General features: G+C 42.7%; 1 protein-coding gene across 1 annotated transcript in view; it reads left to right on the top strand.

The window, feature by feature from the left end:
* LOC115096917 (annexin A1-like) overlaps window positions 1-11,486 on the top strand; it is a 77,734-nt gene extending 66,248 nt beyond the window's left edge. The window contains exons 11-13 of the mRNA XM_029612211.1: window positions 4,182-4,240; window positions 9,554-9,676; window positions 11,335-11,486. Of these exons, the coding sequence (XP_029468071.1) occupies window positions 4,182-4,240; window positions 9,554-9,676; window positions 11,335-11,394 (242 nt within the window). The 3' untranslated portion in view covers window positions 11,395-11,486. The remainder of the gene's footprint in view (window positions 1-4,181; window positions 4,241-9,553; window positions 9,677-11,334) is intronic.
* Window positions 11,487-13,551: the final 2,065 nt, after the last annotated feature.

Raw genomic sequence — 13,551 nt, 5'->3', positions numbered from 1 at the left:
AATTGCACCAGTTTTGTTTATTTATTTATTTATTTTTGCTTGTTTGCTTTTGCTTCAGAATGGAGGCAAAAGACACGTGGATGTAAAATTCTGATCTGTGCACGCTGTTATCCTTCCCTGAACAAAACATGCCCTCAGGAACGTCTCCTTGTGATCCATCTAAAGGCACATGTATTGGGAAGGCCCATGACTTCTTTTAGCCGGGCCAAGGAGAGCAAATTTCAGATGAGCCAATTTACCTAGACAAATGGCTTTGAAAACTATCAAACCATAGAGGAAGGGCTTCAAAGTATAGGCATTTCAAAAACTGGATCATCCAATATGTAGCTTAAAAGAACATAAAGCTTTAACTTTTCACGTGGGAACACATACTTCTCAATGGCTCATCCACAGATGACTGCCTATAAATTTGATTGACTGAATCTTTGATTGTTCATTTATTCAGTGAGATGAGCTCTGTGCTTGGGTATCGTTTATGAGTGGGTTTTCAGAAACCAGCTAATCTATCTGTAACTCAGCTTTCATACTGTTAATTTTCAATGTAAAAATAATTGTAATTGACTCATTCACTTTAAGGCTCCACAACTGACTCAGGTGTGGATGACTGCCTCCTCTGGCCTGCCCCATATTTACCATCACTCTCATCCCCTTCCCATTCCCAGCTTCTCCTACAGCATTCGTAAGAGACAACTCTGCTACACCAATGTTTGGAAAGAAGACTTTTATTGGATGCATATGGCCGCAGCATAGGTCAATACATACAATTCAATTGCATACAACCATTCAATTACAAAACATCAATTACTCAATCTCTAGTGTGATCACACTCTCGCCAGCTAAATTTCAATTTTCCAAATACTCCAGAGTTTCATGCTACAGCAGTGTAGCGCCGTTGGGGAAGCAATGCTATGGAAGCCTTGCCCCTCAGGTTATCCTGCATCTGCACCTTGATACTTGATGACTGAAGACGTTCTCTTTAGTGCAATGAGGCCTTGGTCCATTAAAAGGGCATGAGTCACTCATTTAGCATGCCATCATAATTTTAGTGTGGTGCATAGGCCAATACTGGCCATCAAAGCTGAAGACTTAACATTTATTTATTTTTATATACTGACATTTGATTTGACATATCACATTGGTTTACATTCAGGTACTATAGGTATTTTCCTATCCCCAGAAGGCTTACAATGGAGAGTAAAGTGACTTGCCCAAGGTCACAAGAAGTGACAGTGGGATTTGAATGCTGGTTTCCTGGTTTGTAGCCCACTGCTCTAACCACTAGGCTATTCCTCCTCCCTCATTAACATGCAACTTGTCTCTCTCCCATTCAGTGATACAATGTAGAAGCAGAATATCACATTGCCTGGAATTCGCTGCCTGTCCAGCTTTCAAACGTTGCACATGCTGTGCACCTGAGGATAGTGACACTTCACATGCTATGGGCTCCCCACCAGCCTAGCTGCAGCCATATCATATTATCAGCGATCCATTCAGTTTGCACTGTTTTCACTCAAATTCACCACTTTTTGCTTTCTTGTGGCCAGATTTCACTATGGCAGTTCACACAATAGATCTGTCAGCAAATCCTATTATGGAAGTTATTATGAACAAGGAAAAAGTGATGATTTCTCACAAAATTATTCACAAAACAAAACACGTTACATCTACATATCATTATATCAATTAGGAAAAAAATGGATATTTGAGAAATTTTGAAAGTATGGCTTGAGGTGTCCTTATGGAAATTAACCAATGAGTTGCCAGTAGTAATAGCAGCAGGCTGAGAACCAGGGAAGCTGGAGTTCATCTTCTGCTGATGCTTCAATCCACCATCCATTGCCTCAGGTACAAATCTAGGGCCCTATTATTTTACTAAGCATTTTAGCCATAGACATAGAATGGGAGAAGACCTTTAGTAAATGACCCCCCTTAGATTATAAGTCCTCCAGGAAAAGAAAAAATACTATCCCTGAATTTTACTCGCCTTGAACTACCAATGAAAAAGGTATGCATTAAATTATAATAAATAAATATATAGCGTTGCATTTTCAAAGAGGTATGCATGTAAAAATTAGCATATGTGTGTAAATAGCTTGTACTTGCATAAATGTTATTTTATAAATATTGAGTATACATGTGTATTTTTTGCTTTTGTGCATACATTTAAATGCATAAAAAAGGAGTGCTCTAGGGGAGTTTCAGGGTGGGCCAAGAGATGCGTGCACAAATTGCTATTTTATGAGACTTACCTGAGCATGTGTGGTAACTTACTCATGCAATTTTGCATTGCTAATTATCTGGTGCAATTAAGATCAGATGGCTCTGTTGTCATTTATTGCTAGGGTGAAAGGTCTGGGTGAATGTGGGAGAGCTGAAGTTGAAAAACTAGGAGGGCCCCGATGAACTGGAGAAAGGCTGGGTGAACTGGTGGAGGAATCGGAAGACTGACAATTTGAATTTTGATGGCAATTTTCCAAGCGGCACGAGGGCATACATGTGCACGTGTTTATTGGCGCACCCAGGGACTCAACTATTATATAACATAAAGGCGTATGATCACGCGCACATGTGCACTCAATTTTAAGTGGGCATGCGCCTGTGTGCACAAATGCCACTTCTACCACATAAGTGGGGGGATTCTAAAAGGAACACACGCTGACGCCATTGCCAGTTTTCTCAGTTCACCCAATGAAGGGATAGGTCTTCCAAATACCCCTAGGTTAATAGCCTCCCTTTCTCCCTATTAGACCTGACTTTTAAAACCCTGCAGAGGTGCCTAGATCTTTTTGCTTTATAAGTTACACATCATGTATAGCAGAAGTAAAGTTATGCAGCAGGAGACTCCGGCGCGCACCGGTGTAAGTATTTATGCGTAAATTTCATGTTGAAATTCCAGAATGCCCATGTCCCGCCGAGACCAAGCCTATGTCTTGGCCCTTGCTGGAAACTTTTCAGTTGTGTGTGTAGCGACATGTCCAGGTGTATCCGGGTGGCTTTAAAAACCCATCTGGCGCATGTTTGCCCAAATAATGCATCAGTATCACTCCATGGTGAGACCACACCTTGAATACTGTGTACAATTCTGGTCACCGCATTTCAAAAAATATATAATTGAGATGGAGAAGGTACAGAGAAGGGCAACCAAAATGATAAAGGGAATGGAACAGCTCCCCTATGAGGAAAGACTAAAGAGGTTAGGCCTGTTCAGCTTGGAGAAGAGACCGCTGAGGGGGGATATGATAGAGGTGTTTAAAATCATGAGAGGTCTAGAATGGGTAGATGTGAATCGGTTATTTACTCTTTCGGATAATAGAAAGACTAGGGGGCACTCCATGAAGTTAGCATGTGGCACATTTAAAACTAATCGGAGAAAGTTATTTTTTACTCAACGCACAATTAAACTCTGGAATTTGTTGCCAGAGGATGTGGTTAGTGCAGTTAGGTTAGCTGTGTTTAAAAAAAGATTGGATAAGTTCTTGGAGGAGAAGTCCATTACCTGCTATTAATTAAGTTGTCTTAGAAAATAGCCACTGCTATTACTAGCAACAGTAACATGGAATAAACAGTTTTTGGGTACTTGCCAGGTTCTTATGACCTGGATTGGCCACTGTTGGAAACAGGATGCTGGGCTTGATGGACCCTTGGTCTGACCCAGTATGACATGATCTTATGTTCTTCTTATGTTCACATCCCCTAATTGATGCATGCATTGAGCTTTTAAACTTCACCTTTCGGTGCGCAAATTTTAAAGGATACCAACTTACACACTTGACTTGGGGTTTTACGCTAGCAAGTTGTATTCTTTTTACACATAAAAAGCCCTGCTGAAAACTGCCTACTAAGCTTATTCTGAGTAAAAGTGTTTTTACCTGTGTCAGAAGGGAATGGGGTTAGGTCAGGGGAGATAGAGTGCACACAGGGTTTTCAGTTTCAAAGCACCATGCATATTTTCTGTGTATACATGTGCACCTGCTTTGGCTGTGGTACCAATTTTCAAAGGGAAAGTCCATGTGGGGTTTCCCTTTGAAAATGTGCCTGTAGTCCCGTGGGACAGCATGCCCCCTGTTTCATTTTATAATTGCCCCCATTATGATTTTGCCTCATAAATCTACAGGAGTAGGAAAGTTTTAAAATGTCTTTTCCAGATTATGTCATATAACTCCTAACTTTTTCTTTTGCAGTGAAATGTGCAGTAAGCAAACCAGCTTACTTTGCTGAAAAGCTCTACTTGGCAATGAAGGTATAGTACTACGGGTCTAAACGTATTTATGTGTTGTGCGGGGAAACTCTTTCTCTAAAATGTGCCCACTTTTAGGCGCTTTGAGGGAGAGCAGTTTTCAGATGGCCGATTTATGCCGCTAAGCTCTTTCTTTTTCTCGGGTAAATGGCTTTGAGACATTGCCTTCACAATCCAGATGAACTTTAGTAGGAACAGACAACGGAGGCAGAAAAGAAAAGTGTGCAGGATGGTAGCAACGTTGAGAAAGTAAAGGGAGCCATGTTCTGAGGTTTCAAGTCAATGACTGTAGAAGCTGTCGATTTTGAGATGGGATTTTTAAATGTAGGGTCAGTTATGATGGTGGTGGAGTGAAGGACGGGAATATTTGCAGAAAGAGAGAAAGCAAGGAAAACATGAATCCAATGGTAAAACACAGGAGCCTTACACACAGGAGCTATGGCAACCTCACATTACAAGTATGCAACATGGACAGCACAGCAATGGACATGCTGTGTGAACAAGCGACAACTCGACCGCACTTACACACAGAGGCAACAGCCATGCTGTCCCACGATTACACACAACAAGAACTGACAGCACATGATATCACACTTCATGCCATTCACGGACACATATCATGAAAGGAGCCTGCAAAATAGCAACAATAGGAAGTGGTTCCAGCTACTGCAGCTGTCCTCCTGGGCTGAGGAGCTCAACTGATTTCTCCTCCAGCCACTGGGACCTCCACAATCCCTCCCTCCTTGCAGTAGAGAAGAAGGCCACCCACCACTGTCCTATGCCAGAAACTGGGTGCCTGTTGCGTGGGATCTGAATAACATAAATAAGAGGTGTTAAATTACATGAAGTAATTGCAATATCATGTCAGCATCACAGCTTTCACAGGCTTTGTACCTCTTTGTACAAGATGGAACACGTCAGCTGTGACTACTCTTCCCCCAAGCATGGAATAAAGAGAATGTAAAATGAATGTGCACCTTCTGATCCTGATATGAGATAACAAACAGATCAAGGAGTTATAGGAAGATAGGGCTTGAAGAGACAACATGCCATCTGTTCTGTCTCTCTGTCCCAGTCAATGTTGGTCTAATCTATTCTTCAAACCTCCACTGATTCCCCTGACATAACCTTTGTTTCTGTTTCTTAGCATTCTCAATTTCTGTAAAAAACATGATCCAGACAATAAAGTATCAGGTGAATTTTCAAAAGCACTTAAGCGTGTAAATGTAACTACTATTGTAACAATTTTCAAAAGACATTTACTCAAGTAAAGTGCACTTACGCGAGCAAATCCTATGACAACTCAATGGCATGTATTGTAGCAATTTTCAAAAGCCCGCTTACTCACGTAAAGTGCATTTACTTGAGTAAATACTTTTTAAAATCAGGCCCATTTTGAATATGTGTAATGTACAGTTGTATACTGCGAATTTCCAAAAGCATATATGTGCAGAAAATGCCATTTTGCATGGATATATAGGCTCTTTGAAATGACCCCAGCGGTTGTATTTGTAAAGGCACATGCAGAAGCAATTTCACGCAAACTTGAAAGAGGCATTCCTGTGGGTGGAATTAGGGCAGAGAAACCTTTTACACAAGTACTTTCTAAAACTGAATGCATGTATTTAAATAGACATATGAACATTTACTGTATACTTGCTTCCAAGCAGGCATATATGTGCACCTGTATGCCGTGGAGTAGTTTGCACATACCTGTTAATTTTCAAAGCAGACTTACACGCATTATTCCGCTTGTCACTCTAAATACTATGATATAAAACTGGGCTCTGTATGAGCACATACTGGGGCAGATTTTAAAAGTTATGCGCGCGTCCTACATTTGTGCACGCTACCTGGTGCGCACAAATGTTCGCCCGATTTTATAACATGCGCGCGCAGCCGCACACGTTATAAAATCAGGGGTCGTCACACGCAAGGGGGTGCACATAGTGCACCTTGCGCGCACCGAGCCCTCGGGGAGACCAGCTGGCTTTCCCAGTTCCCTCCGAGGCCGCTCCAAAATCAGAGCGGCCTCGGAGGGAACTTTCCTTTCCCCCCCACATTCCCCTCCCCTCCCCTACCTGTCCCGCCCCCAGCCCGAATCCTTCCCTGTACCTTTATTTCACAAGTTATGCCTGCCAGAGGCAGGCATAACTTGCACGCGCCAGCCGACTGCCGGCGCATGATCCTCCAGCCCAGCAGTCATGGAGAGCTCTCTGGCCACACCCCCGCCCTGCCCCTGGACCACCCATTTTTTTCAAGCCACGGGATATCACGCGTCCCGGGGCTTTACGCGTGCCGCCGGGCCTTTTGAAAATAAGCCTGGTGCACGTAACCCCTCATACGCGTGTAAATCCTTCTGGATTTACGCACGTAGAGCTTTTAAAATCTGCCCCACTATGTGCAACTGCTCAGTTTGATCTCAAAACAGGTTTTACATTAAAAAATGAAAACTAAACAAATGTAAAGTGAATAACGCAGGAGGTATGCATGCCAAACAAGAGTGGCATTTTCCCAAAGTACATTTAACAACTTTTCAGACATTTTTAAATAAAACTAATTCCCTATCCTTTTGACAAAGTGCACATAGCAAGCAGCTTCAGTATTACACATGATGAGTAGTAGTAGTATTCCACCTACCTCACTGATCAAAATATTTTATCTTCTCAATAGCTTTTTTGAAATTCTTTAAGCTGCTGCCCTGAAACTCCTTAAAGTTTCAAAGCAACCCATTTTCAAGATCTTGACAGTGTTGTGTCCTAAAGAGCTGTATTGGTTCAAGAGAAAATGGGATTATATGTGGTTTTTGATATCTCCTATTGGACCAGCATAATCCAAAAATATGGTATTGCTGTACTACATGAGCTTTTGAGATCACATGGATCACATAAGAACCATAAATATATCTGCTCACTAATGTTCATGGACTACATCAACTTTGGTTTATGTTTATGTTGTCCCAGTAAAATGGACCACAACTACAAAGAACACAAAATAATGTAAAAAAATTTACATTGTAACATAGTAAATGATGGCAGATAAAGACCAAAAAAGGCCCATCCAGTCTGTCCAGTTGCAATTTTATGTACATTTACCCAAAGTAGATAAAATCCCCACATGAAGCCTAACCTCCGATCATGCTGTGTCCTCTTTAAGATTGCAACTGCTGCTCCGTGCAGGCTGCCCCATGCTATCCAAGAAACACAATGCAGCCATATCACTGCTGTCATGGGCTGCAACTGTCACTCAGTGAAGGTTGCCCTGTGTCTTTATTACTGTTCTCTTGCTTTCTTTTATTTTTGCCACTGTCCCTATCAACTTCACCTCCTCCGGGAGGACATTCCAGGCATCCACCACTCTCTTCGTGCAAAAATATCTCCAGACATTGCTCCTGAGTCTATCCCCCTGACGTTTAATACTGTGAACCTTAGGTCTACAGTTTCCTTTCCGTGAAAAAGCTTGGCTTTCTGTGCATTAATACCTTTCTGGTATTTAAAGGTCTGTATCATATTAAGTTCCTTTAGTCTCATCTTATAGGGCTTATGATACAAACACCACACCATTCTGGTTGCCTTTTTCTGGACCAGTGTTATCTGCAGGCACACCCAGCTAATCAGGCCCTCAGGACTACCTTGTGAACATGCATGAGACTGACCCAAACACATCGAGTCTCCAGTGTATGCAAATCTCTCATGTATACCCATTATGAGCATCATAAAAACCAGACTGGCCAGGTGTGCCTCCAGTATGGTCCAGAGCAGGGCCTGGAAATACTGCTATGGACCATATCCAGTATCTCTATGGGGCCGATGTAATAAGCCATGCTGAGCCTACTGCAGATTTTTACTCTGGTTTTAGTGCGGGGTTTTTGGTGCTATATAACTCTTCTATGCAATATGGGTTTTTTGAACTGAAAAAAACTTGTCGTATACTCATTGAAGCGCATGTAAATCACTTGTAAACAAAACTATTAGCTATGGCAAGGCAGCACAAGAGCTGCGTTAGGAGGGAGACATTTTAATGCATGCTTTTTAATGCAGGAAATTTAATGCCAGGATCAGGGCATTTTGGTCTTTGTGTAGGTGCTTCACTATGGCAAAGATGGTTTGCTTGTGGGTGTTTTGATGGTTTGGCACATTTGAATGCACAGTAGATTTAACTGGACCCCATTGGCTATGATATTGTAAATGACAAGACACACAATATAACAGAAAATGAGGGGGAGTGGCTCAGTCATTGGAAGAGCAATTTTCAGAAGCCATTGAACTGGGTAAATTACGATTTCCCGGGGTAAATAGGCTGCCTGAACATTGCCCCGGTAAATGTATATGCGGGAATCAACAACATACCTAATTTTACCCCTGGAAAAAGTAGGTGGGCTCAGAGGCAGGGCTAAGGTCAGGAGAGGCAAAATCATGCAATAGTTTCAATGGGGGAAAAATATCAGCAGAATAAAGAAGGCGCAAATCTGTGAGGGTACTTTTGTCCCTAGGCAGTTTTGTAAGGGGAAAGTAATCGTGTCCTTGCCCTTTGAAACCTGGTAAAAATTGCTAAGATGAAATTACCTGTGGACCTTACAGCTATGTGCGTCTGCTTGGAAACTGTCCCCCCTAGAACAATATCCAGGGATCCAAAAGATTTGAGTTCGAGGTCTGTTTCTCCCATTCTCACAGTCTGCGACCATTAGGCGGGACTAGATGATCTCCTAGGGTGGCAAGCTGCTGGGGTACACGAGGGCGCCATTTTCAAAATGTGGACAAAGGGGCAACAGCAGTCACAGAGCACGCGCTAGGGTTGGGGGGGGGGGAGAGAGAGAGAGAGAGAGATAGAGAGAGAACACTGTAAGAGGGTTGCCATAACTCTAGATATTTATCATTGTCAGAGGGCACATTCAACTCAGGGTGGCTTTGTGGGGGTGTGGTGGGGGTGGTGTTACCTTGGTTCACCTAGGGCGCTACAGACCCTTGCATCAGCCCTGTCTGTATCCCTGGACCAGTCTCATAGTCTCCTCTTGCTTCAGGTATCCAATGAGACTGCAAGCTGTTTGGGACAGGGATTCATTCTGCTTGTAAATGATTAGTGGTGTGGGGCGCCGGTTGAGGTCTAAAGCACATGAATGTTTAAATAAATAAAATATCTTGCACTGCTTTACATGATGTAGCTCCTGATACCATCGGGGAAAGAAGCGGCTCTTTGCACGGGTGAAGCAGAACAGCAGAGGCATTGCTTAAAGAATTTCCATTATAACAATTTGAAAGTAAAACTATTACTCACTTTCAAAACTTTGCTCAGAGTAATTTGCTTTATTTCCAACAGGGTTCTGGGACTCATGATAAAGCATTGATCAGAACTATGGTTTCTCGTGCCGAGATTGACATGAATGATATTAAGGCTCAATACAAGAAGCTGTATGGCAAATCCCTCCGCCAGGCTATTCTGGTATGTCCTTCTTTGTAGTTTAACATTAACTGCCCTTCGAAAGAAGATCACTCCCTTGTAGTTAATTATTAATTTTGTGTAATTGCTCATGAATTCACTCTATTTTCCTAAGTAGGGGTTTAAGACTTTCAGCTTAGCTGGCTGGTTTCAGTTTTGATAACTAAATCATAAAGGATCAAATCATATTATATAATGAATATTCATATCCATTTGCATGTTTATTATATACTCGATTTGCATGTTTATTATCACCCATTAAAGCCACTTTTAAAACACCATGAATATCACATTTTACAAGACTTCCATGTAAAATCACTCCTATCACATATATCCCACCAGATAAATGTGCCTACATTATAAAGAATCGATGATATACAAGGAAACCTTGTTTCACCTTAATCATGCTTCACCAGGGGAATTATAATTTGTCATCTCCCATACAATAATTTATTAAAAATCAACAAGAGCTGAAAATTCAAGTCTCTCCTATTTTTAACTGACTGCTTGCTATACACAATATTATTCCTTCGTTTGGATTCTGTAACTTATATTCAGGTGGAAGAGAACTGTCATGTCTCCCAAAACTGTCCCAAACTGTCTCCCAAAACTGTCATCTGTCTCCCAAAAGATCACTGTCAAAACCAAAACATAACACATATTACCCATCTATCTCTCTCGCAAATCCACAAATAACATGCTCTCTTTGGGGTAGATTTTATAAATGTACGCACGGGCGTACTTTTGTTCGTGCACCAGGCGCGAACAAAAGTACGCTGGATTTTATAAGATACGTGCAGTATTCCTCCACACAGTATTCAAAATGGCGTCGATCGCCTTTGCCCTCACTATGTCACAGGGGCCGACCGTCGGTACCTGTGACATAGTGAGGGCAAAGGCGATTGGCGCCATTTTGAGTACTGGCATTGGGCGGCCGGCGTGCAGGAGGCCACTCCCGGACCCCCGCTGGACTTTTGGCAAGTCTTGTGGGGGTCAGGAGGCCCCCCCCAAGCTGGCCAAAAGTCCCTGGGGGGTCCAACGGGGGTCCCGGAGCGACCTCCTGCACTCCGGCTGTCCGATGCCAATACTCAAAATGGCGCCGATAGCCTTTGCCCATACTATGTCATAGGGGCTACCGGTGCCATTGGTCAGCCCCTGTCACATGGTAGAAGCACAAGATGGCGCCGATGGCCATGTGACAGGGGCTGACCAATGGCACCGGTAGCCCCTGTGACAAAGGCTATCGGCGCCATGATGAAATCGGCACCGAGGGTGTGAGTGCAGGGGATGTCTTCCGAACCCTCCGCTGGACCACCAGGGAGTTTTGGTAAGTCTTGGGGGGGTCAGGAGGGTGGGGGGTTGCAACGTATTTGCACCCCGACGAATCCGAATCACGAATGCAACGTATGGCGTCCCTCTGCACATCCCTAATAAGTTCCACTGAATATCTGGGTGAAGTGAAAGGCATGCTGGGGTTTTTTTTTATATGGATCTCAGAGAGAGACATTAAATAGCTTCTAAAGAAAGACATTTTTTCAGTAATGTAAGAAAAACAATTCTGTGAAAAATGTAATATTAGCACTGACTGGAAAAGTGTGCTTTAGTTAGTCCTAACAGTTTCAAATCACATTCATTTCCCTGTTCTGTCCTTTACTTTGCAGGATGAAACTAAAGGAGATTATGAGACCATCCTCCTGGCTCTGTGCGGTCCTGACAATTAGGATTCTTCACATTCTTTAAGCATGCACAGCTTCAACATTTTGAAAATGTATTTGCTTTGGCTGTTTGAAATAAAAACACGTTTATCTCTTAAGTCCCATATAAGCAAGGTTAATCACTAAAAAATTAGAGTGTCAGAAAGCAAATAATGCAGAACCGATTCACAGTTTGAGAGCATCAGTGCCAAGTTGTTTCACCAGAGACAATTAGGGGAGGCAGGTGGTGGTCTGGTCAGGTCAGAACTAACACTGCCACTGATTCGCTGTTCTTTGCTACACTATTACAGTTTCCATGCAATAGGGGTTGTTTGAGAGCATTCTTTATCTAAACTCAAGCACTTCCCTTCAGTCATTCGTAAAAGAACTGCAGTGCATTTTAAGATCAAAAGAATTTTATTTTATAATCACAGTACAACAGAGTAAACAGTTCCCTAAATATTATCAAGCTGACAGGGTCATTTATCAAAATGCGTTAGAGCCCTAATGCGTGTTAAATGGGGTCTAAAGTGCGTTGCGAGCGAGATAAATATCGCAACACAAGTTAGCATATAAATTTTATTTTTGAGTATGCAAGTGAGAGGAGTAAATGCAAATTAGGGGCTCCTACTGCATTCTGCATACTAACACGGGATTTAGCATCAGAAATAACTACATCTTTTTTTTTTGCATTAGAGGGGAAAAAAATTTATTGCGTGACCGTGGTTATCACAGATCGTGGCTATTATCCCACGTGGTAAAATGAGGTCTTATATCAGATACACCTACCACGCCCTCCCAGGCCAATAAAAATACCTTTTATTACCTGGCCTGTCTGCCTAAAGCTATTATGTTTGTGGCAAGTTTACTGGTTGGGGGATACTGGCTGCTTCAGGATGCTTGTTGCAGACAACATCAACAATAGCAACAACAGCAACCACAAGAACAGGCAAGGGAAGTTCTAATCCCTCCTAGGGAAGTCTCTGCATTGGGGCCCGAGTCACTGGCCCTGCTGGGAGAGGGTCATGGCCCATGGCAGCACTTGGCACGCAGGCGGGCATGGCAAAGGAGATACAGGGAGCACAGCTTTCCTCCACAAGCCTCATTGCTGGGCATGCCAGAGGATTATGTTGTTAGCTCCCAGGCTATCCTGGAATTAAATGAAGAAATCTGATGGGATCTGGATCCAGTCACGGAAAGGTCCCAAGCTGTACTGGGCCTCAGCAAACTGTTGTGCGTTTCATGGCATCTGGGAGCCACACATGATTCCTTTATACTTAGGCAATCGTACCTCTGTGAAAATTTTGAGGACAGACTCTACTAGGGATGTGCATTCGTTTTCAACGAATGTGTCATCCGCAATGAATAGGTCCCTATTTGTTTGATTTGGGGGATCTGCGAAATGCATGGCGATCCCCCATGAATGAAACATATCATATTAGTTTCATTCGTTTGGTTCACAATGCTTTCATAGCAGCCTTTTGAAATAGGAGAAGGCCATGTGGGAGTATCCGTAGCAACAACCAGCCCTTTCCTGTGAGTCATAAGTGACCTCATAGCCCTGTCATACAGTGGGTCAGTCAGGTTGACAAGGAGACCAGAATGACAACGTATCAGAGCAAAGCATTTTCCTAATTCAGCCAATCGCTGCTCTCAGTGCTCTGAGATGCAGTTCCTGCTGTATTTCTACCTTAAGCAAACATAGCATGCAGTGCACTTTCTTCTTGGCTTCTAGTTGAGAAGGTTGTTGCTCTTTGAGCTCTCTCCGAGTGTCTCAAATCTTTATTCAATTGCTATTGCTACTTTGCTAGTTTGCTACAATTAATTTTCCATTGCTAAAAAGATATTTGTTCTTTTTTGCTGCTGTGCCTGCCAGGCAGCCAGGCTTTTTTTTACTGCACTTTTTTTTTTTATTGAACTCAGACTGTCTTTCTGTCTCTCCCACTGAGATAAGCTGTCAGCAATGGCATTTTGCTGTTGATCTTACCCCCCTGGGGTAGGTTGCAGGCAGGGTTTGTGTGGCATGGATGGGAGATAGTGTGAGAGTTCCAGTGGCTGCCTGGGAGTTGGTATTTTCAAACAACAAGCAGCATCACTGTAAGATTTGAGCTTTCTCAGACTCCTAGTGTTTTATCTGCAGTTTCATTTTTTGTGCACACAGAGCAGTCTCAGTTGTAGAGTACA

The sequence above is a fragment of the Rhinatrema bivittatum genome, chromosome 1, assembly GCF_901001135.1.
Source record: "Rhinatrema bivittatum chromosome 1, aRhiBiv1.1, whole genome shotgun sequence".
Taxonomy (NCBI): domain Eukaryota; kingdom Metazoa; phylum Chordata; class Amphibia; order Gymnophiona; family Rhinatrematidae; genus Rhinatrema; species Rhinatrema bivittatum.
Note: the sequence above shows the minus strand (reverse complement) of the source record. Positions and strands in the feature narration are given on the sequence as shown.